This window comes from Eublepharis macularius, chromosome 10 (assembly GCF_028583425.1).
Source record: "Eublepharis macularius isolate TG4126 chromosome 10, MPM_Emac_v1.0, whole genome shotgun sequence".
Classification (NCBI taxonomy): Eukaryota; Metazoa; Chordata; class Lepidosauria; order Squamata; family Eublepharidae; genus Eublepharis; species Eublepharis macularius.
In genome coordinates, this window is record NC_072799.1 from 2536299 (window position 1) to 2549151 (window position 12853).

Consider the following 12853-nt stretch of genomic DNA (forward strand, 5'->3'; position numbering starts at 1 on the left):
GACGCTCTACCACTGTGCTGTGGCCCGAGAGCTTTGCACGCCTTGCGTCTTTTCTTGCAGGCATCCCTCCCAACATAGATTCAGCCAACAACAGAGAGTATCATGGTAGTGAGTAGCAAAACAACAAAAAACTGCGAAATCTTACTATGTATCAACTTCAGCTTCAAAAATAAACACAAATGTTAACACAAACATTGAGTATTTACTTTTGACAATATAATGGGGCAATAAACTCTTCTATTGCAACACAAACTGTTGATCGGTCTGATGTTAGACATTTACTTTAAACTGTATGTTGGATAAGAGGTGTATTTGAATTTGATTTTAGACCAATCAACAATTAATGTTATAATAGAAGCGTAAGTCGTTCCAACATACAGTTTAAAGTTCAACTGATTGTGTTGCAATAGAAGTGTTTATTGCCCCATTATATTGTCAAAAGTAAATACTCAATATTTGTGTTCACGTTTGTATTTACTTTTGATGCTGAAGTTGATATGTAGCAAGATTTCACGGTTCTTTGTGGCTTTGCTGTCCCTCCCAACATGGCACTTCCCCCAGAATCCCTCCCGTTCGCTGACAGGGCGTCCCTTCCGAGGGAGCTGGACACCCCAGCACTGCCCAGGCCCTCCCCCTCCCCTCCTTACCATCATTGGGCATGGTCAGAATGGGGATCTGTGTGATGGATCCATTCCTGCCCTCCACACGTCCGGCACGCTCGTAGATGGTGGCCAAGTCAGTATACATGTAACCTGGGAATCCCCGACGGCCAGGGACCTCCTCTCTGGCAGCTGAGACCTAGTGCGGGGAGACGAAGCAGGAGGAGTCATGGGGACTGCTTTGGGCCGGAGGGGGTTGACTTCTCCTCCTCCTCCAGTTTCCTAGTCCGCGTCCCCCTGTTCCTTTTCTGCTCACTTAAGCCTGTCTGTTCACATAGTGCATGAGAACTGAGCAGATGCATGCAGAGTTTGGGACTGCCAGAACTGCTAAGCCCACTGCCACCTTGACCTGTGTGTGTCGCCCCAGCAGTCAGCTGACACAGCTGATTCTCACAGATCTGTTCTGCTTCCAACCATGCCCCCTGCCCTCGCACAAGGAATGTTCTCGATGAAAAAGCCTTTTGCGTCAGGGAAGGCTCTCTGTGTCAGGGAGAGGAGGTGCCATTAGAGGGACAGATCCACGGGATCCACAGCTTTATAGCAGTGAGTCCAGTAGCACCTATAAGACTAACCAAGTTTATTGTAGCATAAGCTTTCGAGAACCACAGCTCTCTTCGTCAGATGCAACTTTATTGCAGCATAAGCTTTCAAGAACCACAGCTCTTTTCATCAGATGCAACTTTATTGCAGCATAAGCTTTCAAGAACCACAGCTCTTTTCATCAGATGCAACTTTATTGTAGCATAAGCTTTCAAGAACCACAGCTCTCTTCGTCAATGCATTGACAGCTTTCGCGAGCCACAGCTCTCTTCATCAGATGCATTGAGCTTTCGAGAACCACAGCTCTCTTCATCAGATGCATTGAGCTTTCGAGAGCCACAGCTCTCTTTGTCAGATGCATCTGACAAAGAGAGCTGTGGTTCTCAAAAGCTGACGATGCATCTGACGAAGAGAGCTGTAGCTCTCGAAAGCTTTTGCTACAATAAAGTTGGTTAGTCTTAAAGGTACTACTGGACTCTTTACTCTTTTGCTACTACAGACTAACATGGCTAACTCCGCTGGATCTTTATAGTGGTGGAGCTGTGGGAGGTGAGATCTATAAGCAGCCTGCTTTTCCTAGTTTCTCTTGCAGATAAAGCACTTGCTAAACCAACACACATCCTGTGCCTCCGTGATCCAAACTCTGACCGAGGTGTTCCCTGGATCCAGAATGTTGAGGGTTACGGTGATTTTGTTCCTCTTGAATGTTTCTGTGACCAGATTGGCCGTTCTCCCTCTCTGCCTTTGCTGGGGGGGTCTGTTCCTGGATTATGCATTCCATCCCCCTGCATATTGGCCCTGTCTTTTCCACCTCAGTTTTTGCACACATCCTTCTTTTGTGCTGTTTGTGTAAATTCATGTTTGGCCTTGGAGTTTGCTGTTTTCTCCTTGGATGCCATTTCTGAGGGAGTGCCTCAATGTTTCACTTATTTGCTAGAGCTCAAACCACCTCAGCAAATTGTCTGAATACTTGTTAATTTTGTCTACGCTCGACCAGCCAGGGTGCAGGGAATTCCCTTTTCTCTAAAAACTGCACCATGGGGGAAGGGGTGGGTGTGTTCGGCCTTGCCCGCGTGCCATTTTCCCAATTCGAATTGCCCCAACCTGCGTCAGTATCTTTGTGTTTCCCCAATGGGGCAAACAGCTGTTCCCTGAGGCTGTTTTGGGTTAGGTAAATGGCGCGGGGGGGAAAGGCTTAAAACTCCTTGTAACTGGGCCAGCAGTCCACAAAAGTGGGGCTTATATGACACCTTTTATGTCTATTCAGGCCATGAGCAGCAAACATGGCAACGAGCCTCCATGTCCAGGGGCAGTGTAACTCTCAAGAACAGCTGGAGCCCTCTTGCCTCCCTGCCTTGTCTGTGGACTTCTCGGAGGCGTTTCATTGGCCACCATTGACCCAGCTGGGGACAGGCCTGATCCAGCCAGGCTCTTCATAGGTTTTATGCCTGCTCACCACTGGCCCCTTTTAGCCACGCCAACTGATTTGGTCCCACCCAGGAGCCAAGTCCCGCAGTGCGCTACTGACCTCACGAAGGGCCTCTGCGTAAGAGCTCATGTCCGTCAAGATCACAAGAACGTGCTTCTCACACTGATAGGCCAGGAACTCCGCTGTGGTCAGGGCCAGGCGTGGAGTGATGATCCGCTCAATTCTGCCGAGGAGCAAAGCTGTCAGCCAGGGCAGTGACGATGCTTGGCCATGACTGCGACATCCCCCTCCCCATGCTTCTCCCTGCAGTTTCAGTGTCCCAAGGCCTCCCCTAGCCCAACTCACTAGTACAATAAGGTGTGAAGTTGTGTGCACAAAGGGCACGCTCCGTGCTCCACACAGCAGAGAGTTCCCAGGCTGGTGCACAGTTGCTATTTGACTTGCAGGCAGTAGGAACCCAGCCGAGCTCTGCAAAAAAGCCCTGTTGGGACGTCCCTCTGGACCCATCCCCACCACCAGCTGCTGGAGAACCTTCCTCTGGATCCCAGCTTACAATGAATTCAAAAAAGCAGATAGCCCTTCAGACCAGGGCCGTTTCCACACGTCTTACCTGCCTGCGGAACGTTGTGCGAAAGACCTGGAAGATAGCGTCTTCTCGTGCGAAATCATGCCAGGAAGACGCGATTTTGTGCAAAACTCCTGGATAACAGCATCTTCCTGGTGCAATTTCGCGCAAGAAGACACTGTCTTCCGGGTCTTTCACGCAATGTTCCGCAGGCAGGTAAGATGTGTGGAAACGGCCCGTAAGAATGGCTGATTCTTTGTTAAGCTGGGAGCTGGTTAATACAGATCATTATTCTTCCTGTTGCAGAGAGAGGGAAAGCAAACCTGAGTGACTTTCCTGAGGCTATCCAGAGGGGTGGGGGTGGAGGAGCTAAGCCTGGCAGACCCAGGAATGGCTGTAACTTCAGGGCCACCTCAGTGCCCATAATACCCCAAGCAGATCTAAGGTAGCCCCAAACAGCCACGGGTGCCAAATCCTACCAAGGTGGTGCAAATGCTTCATGAGAACAGTGCAGGATTGGACCAGAGGATTTGAACATTAAACCCTTTGTAGGTAACATCACAAAGCAGAGAAACATCCGGCAACCTGTGGCCAGTACAATCAGATGGCTCAAGGAGTTGCATAGGAGCCGAGGGCATTTCTTCTGCCAGTCCTGAGTCTCCTTCTCAAGAACGGCAGGATTAGAGTCCAGGGGCACCTTAGAAATCAACAAGATTTTCAGAGTATAAGCTTTGGAGAGTCAAAGCTCTCTGAAGAGGGGAGCTTTGACTCTTGAAAGTTCACACCCTGAAAATCTCGTTGGTCTCTAAGGTGCCCCTGGACTCTAATCCTGCTGTTCTACTGCAGACCAACACGGCTACCTGTCTAAAACTCCCTCCTGAGAAGAGAACTGGGGGCAGCCCACAGATTTTGGTGGAGGTTCAAGCCTGTTTTTTTTTTAAATAAAAAAGGGAACTGCAAGTATGTTCTCTCTTACTCTACTTCCACATGGAGGTACTACTCTGGTCTGAGTAGAGGTTTTTTTGGATGATCTACATGATTTATTTACTTTACGTATACTCCACCTTTCAGTCCAATGGGGACCCAAGGGGGCTTACATAATAGTCTTTTCCTCTATTTTATCCCCACAACAACCCTGTGAGGTAGGATAGGCTGAGAGTATGCAAGTGGCCCAAGGGAACACAGCAAACTTCCATGGCAGATGCTAGGTCAACACTCTAACCACGACACCACATTGGCACCAGTCATACCCTAACCACCCACTTTCCACATTTCTTCCCACTTTCCCCCAAATCTGGGCTGTTTCCACAGGGGAATAATTATTTGTATACCTGTCATTGCTGTGAATGCAGAGGCATTCGTAGTGGCGATAGAGCACCCACACAGCTGCTTTTCTGAACTTTCCTTGCCTCAGCCCTGGCCAGCCACCATACTCCCCCATCAGAGGGCTTAAAAACCAGGAATTGCAAGTTTTTTATAGCATTATAATGTTATATTGATCTAGTGTCATGGTCTCCAAGTCCCCAGCTTTCATTTTTAAAAAGTACGTTTCTACCCCTTTTTGTTGCAGAGGTATAAGGGAAAATGTACAGCCTGCCCAGCAGATAGAGCGCTATCATGTTTTGATGCTATAGCAATAAACCATTTTCAGATTTTTTTTTTAAATCCTGAAGAAGCTCTCCAGCGGCATGGGAGAGGGGGAGAATGGTGGCCGCGGCAGGATTTTATTTATTCATTTTTCATTCAGAGCCCACCTTTCTCACTGAAGCTCAAGGCAGACTACACAGCGTGAGTCAGTACAGACAATTTCAAAGACATTTCAATAGACAACATAATTGGGTCTATAACTGCAAAGCTGCCATGTGGGAAATGCCTCTGCAGTGGCCAAGGAAGCCGTGTGGGGAATCGTTGCCAGGGGGAAACAGCATTATGAAAACTGGCAATGCTTCTATGTGGAATTCTGCACCAGGCACCCGATTGTCGTGCAGGACTTTTGCAGGGGTGCCCAATACAACCATTTTCTATACCACAGGCCAGAGGCCAGGGCTTCAAGGCCTCGAGAACAACCCCGCATTGTCTTTTGGCCAACTTTCTGGGGGAAAGGGTGCATCAGACCAGGGGATAATAAGGTCTCCGCTGCTCAGCCTCCACAGCACAGAACCCCGGGGCAGGAATCTGGCCCTCACCCCATCGCAAGGCCTCAGCAAGAGTAGGTGGGCCACTCACGTGGGATCGTTGGCCAAGTTCAGGAACAGACACACGTTCTCCATGGAGCCATTCTCCTCGAAGTCTGACTTGAAAAAACGGGCCGTCTCCATGTTCACCTGCCAGGTACAGACCAAACAGAGGGACTTGGGAGAAAGTCCAGGGGGGCAGATAATCTGTCGGCAGCTGTTTGAGTTAAATGGCATCTCCATGTCCAGAGCCGATATGCGGGGGGGGGGGGGGGGCCGGATGAAGGCACAGAGGAGGAATATTATTGAAATGCTGCTTTTCAGGCACCTGGCTGGCCATCACGGGAACCAAGACAGTATTAAATGGACCCTTGGGGTCAGACTCAGTGCAAGGTGATGCTGAAGAGTGTTAGATGTAAGGCCAGCATAAGGCAATTGAAGACGTTGCATAAGGGATAATAGATAGTGGGCAGCAACATCAACTGCTCACTCCAAGAAGGAGCAGGCCTGGCCCATAAGGTTCTTCCTGGGGGGGGGGGGCTCTGGTGGCCAGGAAGGTCCTGAGCCCCATGGTGCTGGCGATGCTGCAGGGGCACCGGTCAGCCGGGTGATCGCTGATGGTGCCCACAATGGTGGCAGGCTTGCCTGGTGCCTCTGGAAGCAAATGGACAAACCTTCACCTGCAGTGAGAGGGAGCACTGAGCTAGGGTTGCCAACTCTGGGGTGGGGAATTCCTTGAGATTTGGGGGTGGAGCTTAGGGGGGCAGAGTTTGGGGAGGGATCTCAGCGGGTTATAATGCCATAGAGTCCAAGCACCAAAAGAGCCATTTTCTCCAGGGGAACTGATCTCTGTAATCTGGGAGATCCCTAAGCCCTGCCTGGAGGTTGGTAACCCTGAACTCAGCTTACTCCTTGGTTGTTTTAATGGTCCAGTTTGCCTCTGGCTCTCCTAGGGTGGGGCACAAAAAGAGTGCTACCCATACAAACAAAATAGTAAAGAGTCCAGTAGCACCTTTAAGACTAACCAACTATCGTGTAGCATAAGCTTTTGAGATCTACAGCATGCATCTGATGAAGAAAGCTGTGGTTCTCAAAAGCTTATGCTACAATAAAGTTGGTTCGTCTTACAGAATCACAGAGTTGGAAGGGGCCATACAGACTTTCTAGTCTAACCCCCTGCCCAATGCAGGATGAGCCTAAAGCATCCCTGACAAATATTCATCCAGCCTCTTCTTGAAAACTGCCAGTGAAGGGGAGCTCACCACCTCCCTAGGCACCTGATTCTACCTTTGAACGACTCTGACCGTGAAAAAGTTTTTCCTAATATCCAGCCGGTACCTTTGTGCATGTAATTTAAGCCCATTGCTTCGGGTCCTACCCTCTGCTGCCAACTGGAACAGCTCTTTGCCCTCCTCCAAATGACAGTCTTTCAAATATTTAAAGAGAGCAATCATGCCCCCCCTCAACCTCCTCTTCTCCAAACTAAACATTCCCAAGGCCCTCAGCCTTTCCTCGTAGGGCTCAGTCTCCAGACCCCTGATCATCCTTGTTGCTCTCCTCTGCACCCTCTCAATTTTGGCCACATCCCTTTTGAAGTGAGGCCTCCAGAACATCACACAATACTCCAGGTGCGGCCTGACCAAGGCAGTATAGAGAGGGGCTATGACCTCCTGCGATTTCGATGCAACAGCTCCTTTGATACAACCCAAGACTGAGTTTGCCTTTTTTGCCACCGCATCACACTGACTGCTCATATTTAGTTTACAGTCCACTCTCACCCCAAGATCTCTTTCGCATACACTCCTACCCAGAAGTGTATCCCCCATCCTGTATTTGTGAAAGATGCTACTGGACTCTTTACTATTTTGCAACTACAGACTAACACAGTGAACTCCTCTGGATCTATGACTCATAGAAACAGGAGTTTTTCTAGCAAAGCAAGAGCAAACGATCTGCTCCTCTCCTGTTGCCAACATGGACCAGTTCCTCAAGCTTTTGAGGGAAGAGGGCTGCCAAACTCCAGGTGGTGGCTGGAGATCTCCTGGAATTACAACTGACCTCCTGATGAAAGAAATCCATTTCCCTGGAAAAAAGGGCTGTTTTGAGGGTGAACTCTATGGCATTACACCATGCTAATGTCTTTCCCCTCCCCATAACTCGCCCTCTCCAGGCTCCACCCCTGGATTCTCCAGATATTTCCCAACCTGGAATTGGCAACCTTAGTCACTTCCCTTCTGCAAGGAAGCTGTCAACAATCAAAGGAAATTAGCAAAAATCCAGACATTTTCAGGGGGGTCAGCAAACATTGGCTAGGCGTTGTGACAATCTGCACATTTGTGGCTGGGTAGCTGTTAATATTGTCAGATAGGTGTTTAAAATAGAGGCTGGCGCTCTGAAGCGGAAAGTATGTTTTAAGCAAACATTCTTCCACAGTGAAGGCTTTCCGTGATTGCGCCCCCACGTGGAGATCTAAACAAACAGCTCCTAAAAAGAAGGACCTCCCTCAGGTTATGGTTAGCTGCACGTCTGACATGGCAGTGCGTTCAGAGAAACTTCCACCCTGGCAGAGCATCAGTGTGCGGCAGAAGAGCTTTCCTGGGTCGAAGTGTGCAGCAGAAGGGCTTTCCTGGGTCAAAGAGCAGGACTTCAGTGCTCAGCCAATCTCTTTGCCTCTCACCAAAATGCAGTGGAAAAACATGCCAAATAAACATCAGATATTCAGCTTCATTTCTATCTATCTAGTGGGTGAGCCTCTAAATGAAACAGATCCAGTTAGCCGAGTTAGTCCGTAGTTGCAAAACAGTAGCACCATTAAGACTAACCAACTTTATTGTAGTGTACGTTTTTGAGAGCCACAGCTCTCTTTGTCAGATGCATCTTATGAAGAAAGCTGTGGTTCTCGAAAGCTTATGCTACAGATGCATCTGACGAAGAGAGCTGTGGTTCTCGAAAGCTTATGCTACAATAAAGTTGGTTAGTTTTACAAGTGCTACTGGACTCTTTACTAAATGAAACAAGAAGTTCCCACCTTCCCGCTTGGCTGATGAGGAAATTGCGATGTGGGAGGGACGTGGATCTCTCTACATCTCCATCAGAGACTCCAGGAATCAGCTTGGAGAAGAGACATGGCCGAGTCTGCCTCTCAAGCCGTTATACGGTTTCCCCAACAACAGCACTTGTTGCAACCGTAAATAATACACAATTTACAATAAACGTAGTAGAAATTATTGCTCAATTATTTCATCAGTTTAAAGTGCTCAGTGCCAAAGTGTATTTTCACAATAATTCACAAACACTGTAATTCAAAAATTAAACATGAAATGCAAAGTCCAAAAACAATCACGTCCCTTTAAGGTAGTCCCTCAGAGCTCCCCGAGTCCTTTAGTATGCATGTATTCTTTGCTTTAAGAGACTCCCTTAAGGATGGTAAGAAATTGTCCAAAACACAGTTTGAGATGAACAGGGAACCCCGACCGACGACGAAGTGATTCCTTGACAGCAAACTGCAGGTAAGTATGGAGTAGTAGCCAAGTAGAAATGGACTAATAACGTTCTTTTCTTCTTTCTCTCTGTCAACAGGTGGATTTCAAGGAAGGAGGGCGAGTCCCACCAGGGGAGCCCTGTGTTTTGGACAATTTCTTACCATCCTTAAGGAAGCACTGAGCACTTTAAATTGATGAAATAATTGAGGAATAATTTCTACTACGTTTGTTGTAAATTGTGTATTGTTTATGGTTGCAAGTGGGGTTGTTGGGATAGCTTGCAGTTTGCACTTTGCATTTGCCTTTTGTCGGTTGCATTACACAGATTTCAGCATGGGGACAATAAGCAGGAACGGGTGTGGTAATGTGGAACCAGTGCTTCCGGCCTGGAGAACAGGCTGTTTTTTATGCAGCGTCTGGTTCACAAGTTTGCAAAGAGATGTTCAAACTCAGATTGCGAAACGACTGCTAAAAATTCGTATTTCTTCATCCATCAGTGCGAATCGTTGAAATCAGGTGTTTGCAGTTAGGTGGAATTGATACTGTAGCTTGCCTGTGGGTTAGTTCACAGTTTTGCCTTATGACAGAAATTCAGCAGGGCTGGTGTACTATAGCAGTTGAGCTGTGAATCCACAAGTTCTGGGTTCAAATGTTACTGCTGCCATGAACTCACTAAGTGGCTGGAGGAAAGCGTGGCGGGCCAACAACAGGGCATAGAGGCTGTGGCCTTCCCCTGATATTGCTTCATGGCACTGGTGTTCAGAGGTAGACTCCCTCTGAATGTGGAGGCTCCCTTTACTCAGCAAGCCTAAGAGCCACTCATGGATCTGTCCTCCAAGAATCTGTCTAATTCCCTTTTAAAGCTGTGTATTATTTATTTCCTTCATTTATACCCCGCCTTTCTTCCCAATGGTGACCTATCCTCAGACAGCAAATTCTATATTTTAAGCACTTGTTGAATAAAGAATGCATTAGGTATCATAGAATCATAGAATCACAGAGTTGGAAGGGGCCATACAGACCATCTAGTCCAACCCCCTTCCCAGTGCAGGATCAGCCTAAAGCATCCCTGACAAATATTCATCCGGCCTCTTCTTGAAAACTGTCATCGAAGGGGAGCTCACCACCTCCCTAGGCAGCTGGTTCCACCTTTGAACTACTCTGACCGTGAAACAAACACACACATAAAATAAAGTACTTACACAGAAACCAGGAATTATACAGAAGAGTCACAATACAAATGCATAGATGACAGCAGACAAGGCAGGGAGAGGAGGGAGGTCAAACCTGGCACAAAACTGAACAGTCAGCCTGTACAGGTAGGTGCCTGGGACGAACACGGGGCTGGTAATGCAGCCTGCAAGGAGATGACTGTCCACTGGGGGGAGCAAGGGGCTGCTGATAAGCCCACCTGGCGGCCCAGGAGGTGCTCCAACTGGGAGGATGCAGCAGGAAAAAAGATCTTCCAGCTCCGGCCTGTTTTTGCCTTCATCATTGCTGCTGCCTTACTCAGCATCCCACAAGGGCATCCGAGCCAAAATGAAACGATCCAGAGGAGTGAGCCGTGTTAGTCTGTAGTTGCAAAATTTTAAAGAGTCCAGTAGCACCTTTAAGACTAACCAACTTTATTGCAGCATAAGCTTTCAAGAACCACAGCTCTCTTCGTCAATGCATTGACAGCTTTCGCGAGCCACAGCTCTCTTCATCAGATGCATTGAGCTTTCGAGAACCACAGCTCTCTTCATCAGATGCATTGAGCTTTCGAGAGCCACAGCTCTCTTTGTCAGATGCATCTGACGAAGAGAGCTGTGGCTTTCGAAAGCTTAAGCTACAATAAAGTTGGTTAAACTGAAAAGAGCAACAGTCCAGTGGCACCTATAAGACTCACAAAATTAGTGGTAGGGTATGAGCTTTTGTGAGTTATGGCTCACTTCTTCAGATACAGCTCACTTCTTCTGCTGTGAGTCACAAACCTCATCCCCTACCACTAATTTTGTGAGTCTTGTAGGTGCTACTGGACTCTTGCTCTTTCCTACTGCTACAGACAGACTACCGTGGCTACCCTTCTCAATCTAGCCAAACTGTTCTGACTTGATCTGAGAACTAACCAAGGCCTCTGTTTAGTCTGGTGATGGCTTCAGACCTGGCAGCAGCAGTGCCCTGCGCGTTCTCTCTCTCTCTCTTTCTCTCTCTCTCTCTCTCTCTCTCTCTCTGACTTTTTGCTTTGATCTTGTGCACGTGCTTAATGTGGCATTCAGAGGATAACTGAATGAAATAAAATCTCCCAGATGTCAAACTATTGATTACTGGAGGGCTGTCTCTCTTAAATGAAGGAGGGTGTGTGTGTTTGTGTCTCTGTGTCTGTGTGTGTGGAAGTCTGGGACTGGCAAATAAATAGTGGGGATGGGAGTAGGTATGTGTAGGGGGCAAACCAGAAAAAGGAAGAACGCAGACTAAAGACTAGAGAGGATTGTTCCATGTGCCTTTCTGAACCTGCAAAGCAGCACATGGAACAATCCTCTCTAGTCTGTACCACTTCAGAATGCACAACCAAAGTGCAGTGTGAATGCTCCCCACTTTAAAACAAGCTCCTTGCACATAGGAAACTTAGTATGTCAGGGATAAGGGACGTCTTCTCCCTGACATGCTAGCATTCTGCAAGAAGGGAAGGGTTTTTTAAGTGTGAAAGAGCATTCAGACTGCAATCAATCTTAGGCAATACAGTCTCAAAGAAATATTTCAGCTTTTCTTAACAGGCAAATTGATTCACTGGAAGAAACAGACAGGTGGGATCGAGTGGGGGCAGGGTGAGAGGTGCACTGAATGGGGAGAGCTATTTTGATCTTGGAGGAGAGAGCCTGCGGGAAAGTGGGAGGGCCAGGCGCTAGAGTGGGGTTTTTTTTCTGGGGATGTGAGGTTGGCACAAACAGACAAGGGCTTTTATTTTTGCAGACAGAAAGGTAAGGACTGGTCCAGAGAGCCCAGGCTTAGCTGAATGCCACTGAAATGTCAGGATTCAGCTCGGGTGCTGGAGCAAAAAGCATGAGTTGAAAGGGGCCTACGCAGCAAGCCTGTGGGATGCATAAGACGGCACCTCCAAGGCTGGGAGGGTCCTCTGAGAGCCCCCCACGGGACTGTTCCCCACAGACACCAAGATGCCTCCCCACGGACTCACCCCCATAGCAGCAAAGACAATGGCAAAGTTGTCCTCATGATAGTCCTGGACATCTTTGGACTTCTTCACCAGCCCGGCTTGCCTGCAGATCTGGGCAGCGATCTGAAAGGGAAGAGAAGAGGAAGGCCAGGGGGTGAAAACGCCAAGGGGAAAGGGGCACGGATGCCTCCTCTCCTGGGGAGGGTGCACACTCACTTCAGCCAATTTTCTTTCTGCTTGGGACGAGGGGAAAAACTATCCCACGGAGGTGAAGAAAATGCCTTCTGTTCCCCCCACACCAGTGGTAAGAGGTTCAAATTCAGTAGGGAATGGGAGGCGTGTTACGTTTGCCTATATGAACCTGCCTGATTCATTCTCTCTAGTACACAAAACTGAGAGCCAGTTAAGAGCGGCAGGACTCTAATCTGGAGAGGCAGTTTGATTCCCCACTCCTCCACTTGAAGCCAGTAGTTAAGAGTGGAGGGACTCTAATCTGGAGAGCCGGGTTTGATTCCCCATTCCTCCGCTTGAAGCCAGCTGGGTGGCCTTGAGTCAGTCACAGCTCTCTCAGAGCTCTCTCAGCCCCACCTCACAGGGTGATTGTCCTGAGGATAATAATAACACACTTTGTAAACTGCTCTAAGTGGGTGTTAAGTTATCCTGAAGGGCAGTATATAAATTGGTTGTTATTGTTATTTGTTATTCTGCCAAGAAGCTCAGTTTCTCCCTCCCTCCATTTGATCCTGACAACAATCCTGTAGAGCACAAGCCCAGAGCCTGACCTCCAACCCCTGCCTCGCATTCCACCCTCTTACTTCATGAAACACAAAAGCCCTCACACCAGGCCTGG

At 48.2% G+C, this 12853-nt stretch overlaps 1 protein-coding gene across 1 annotated transcript in view; it reads right to left on the bottom strand.

Annotated features, from left to right (window-relative positions):
* ATP6V1B1 (ATPase H+ transporting V1 subunit B1) overlaps positions 1-12853 on the bottom strand; it is a 68794-nt gene that overhangs the window by 6602 nt on the left and 49339 nt on the right. The window contains exons 7-10 of the mRNA XM_054989978.1: positions 12025-12126; positions 5420-5517; positions 2728-2851; positions 648-798 (exon numbers count right to left, since the gene is read on the bottom strand). Coding sequence (XP_054845953.1) covers positions 648-798; positions 2728-2851; positions 5420-5517; positions 12025-12126 — 475 coding nt within the window. The remainder of the gene's footprint in view (positions 1-647; positions 799-2727; positions 2852-5419; positions 5518-12024; positions 12127-12853) is intronic.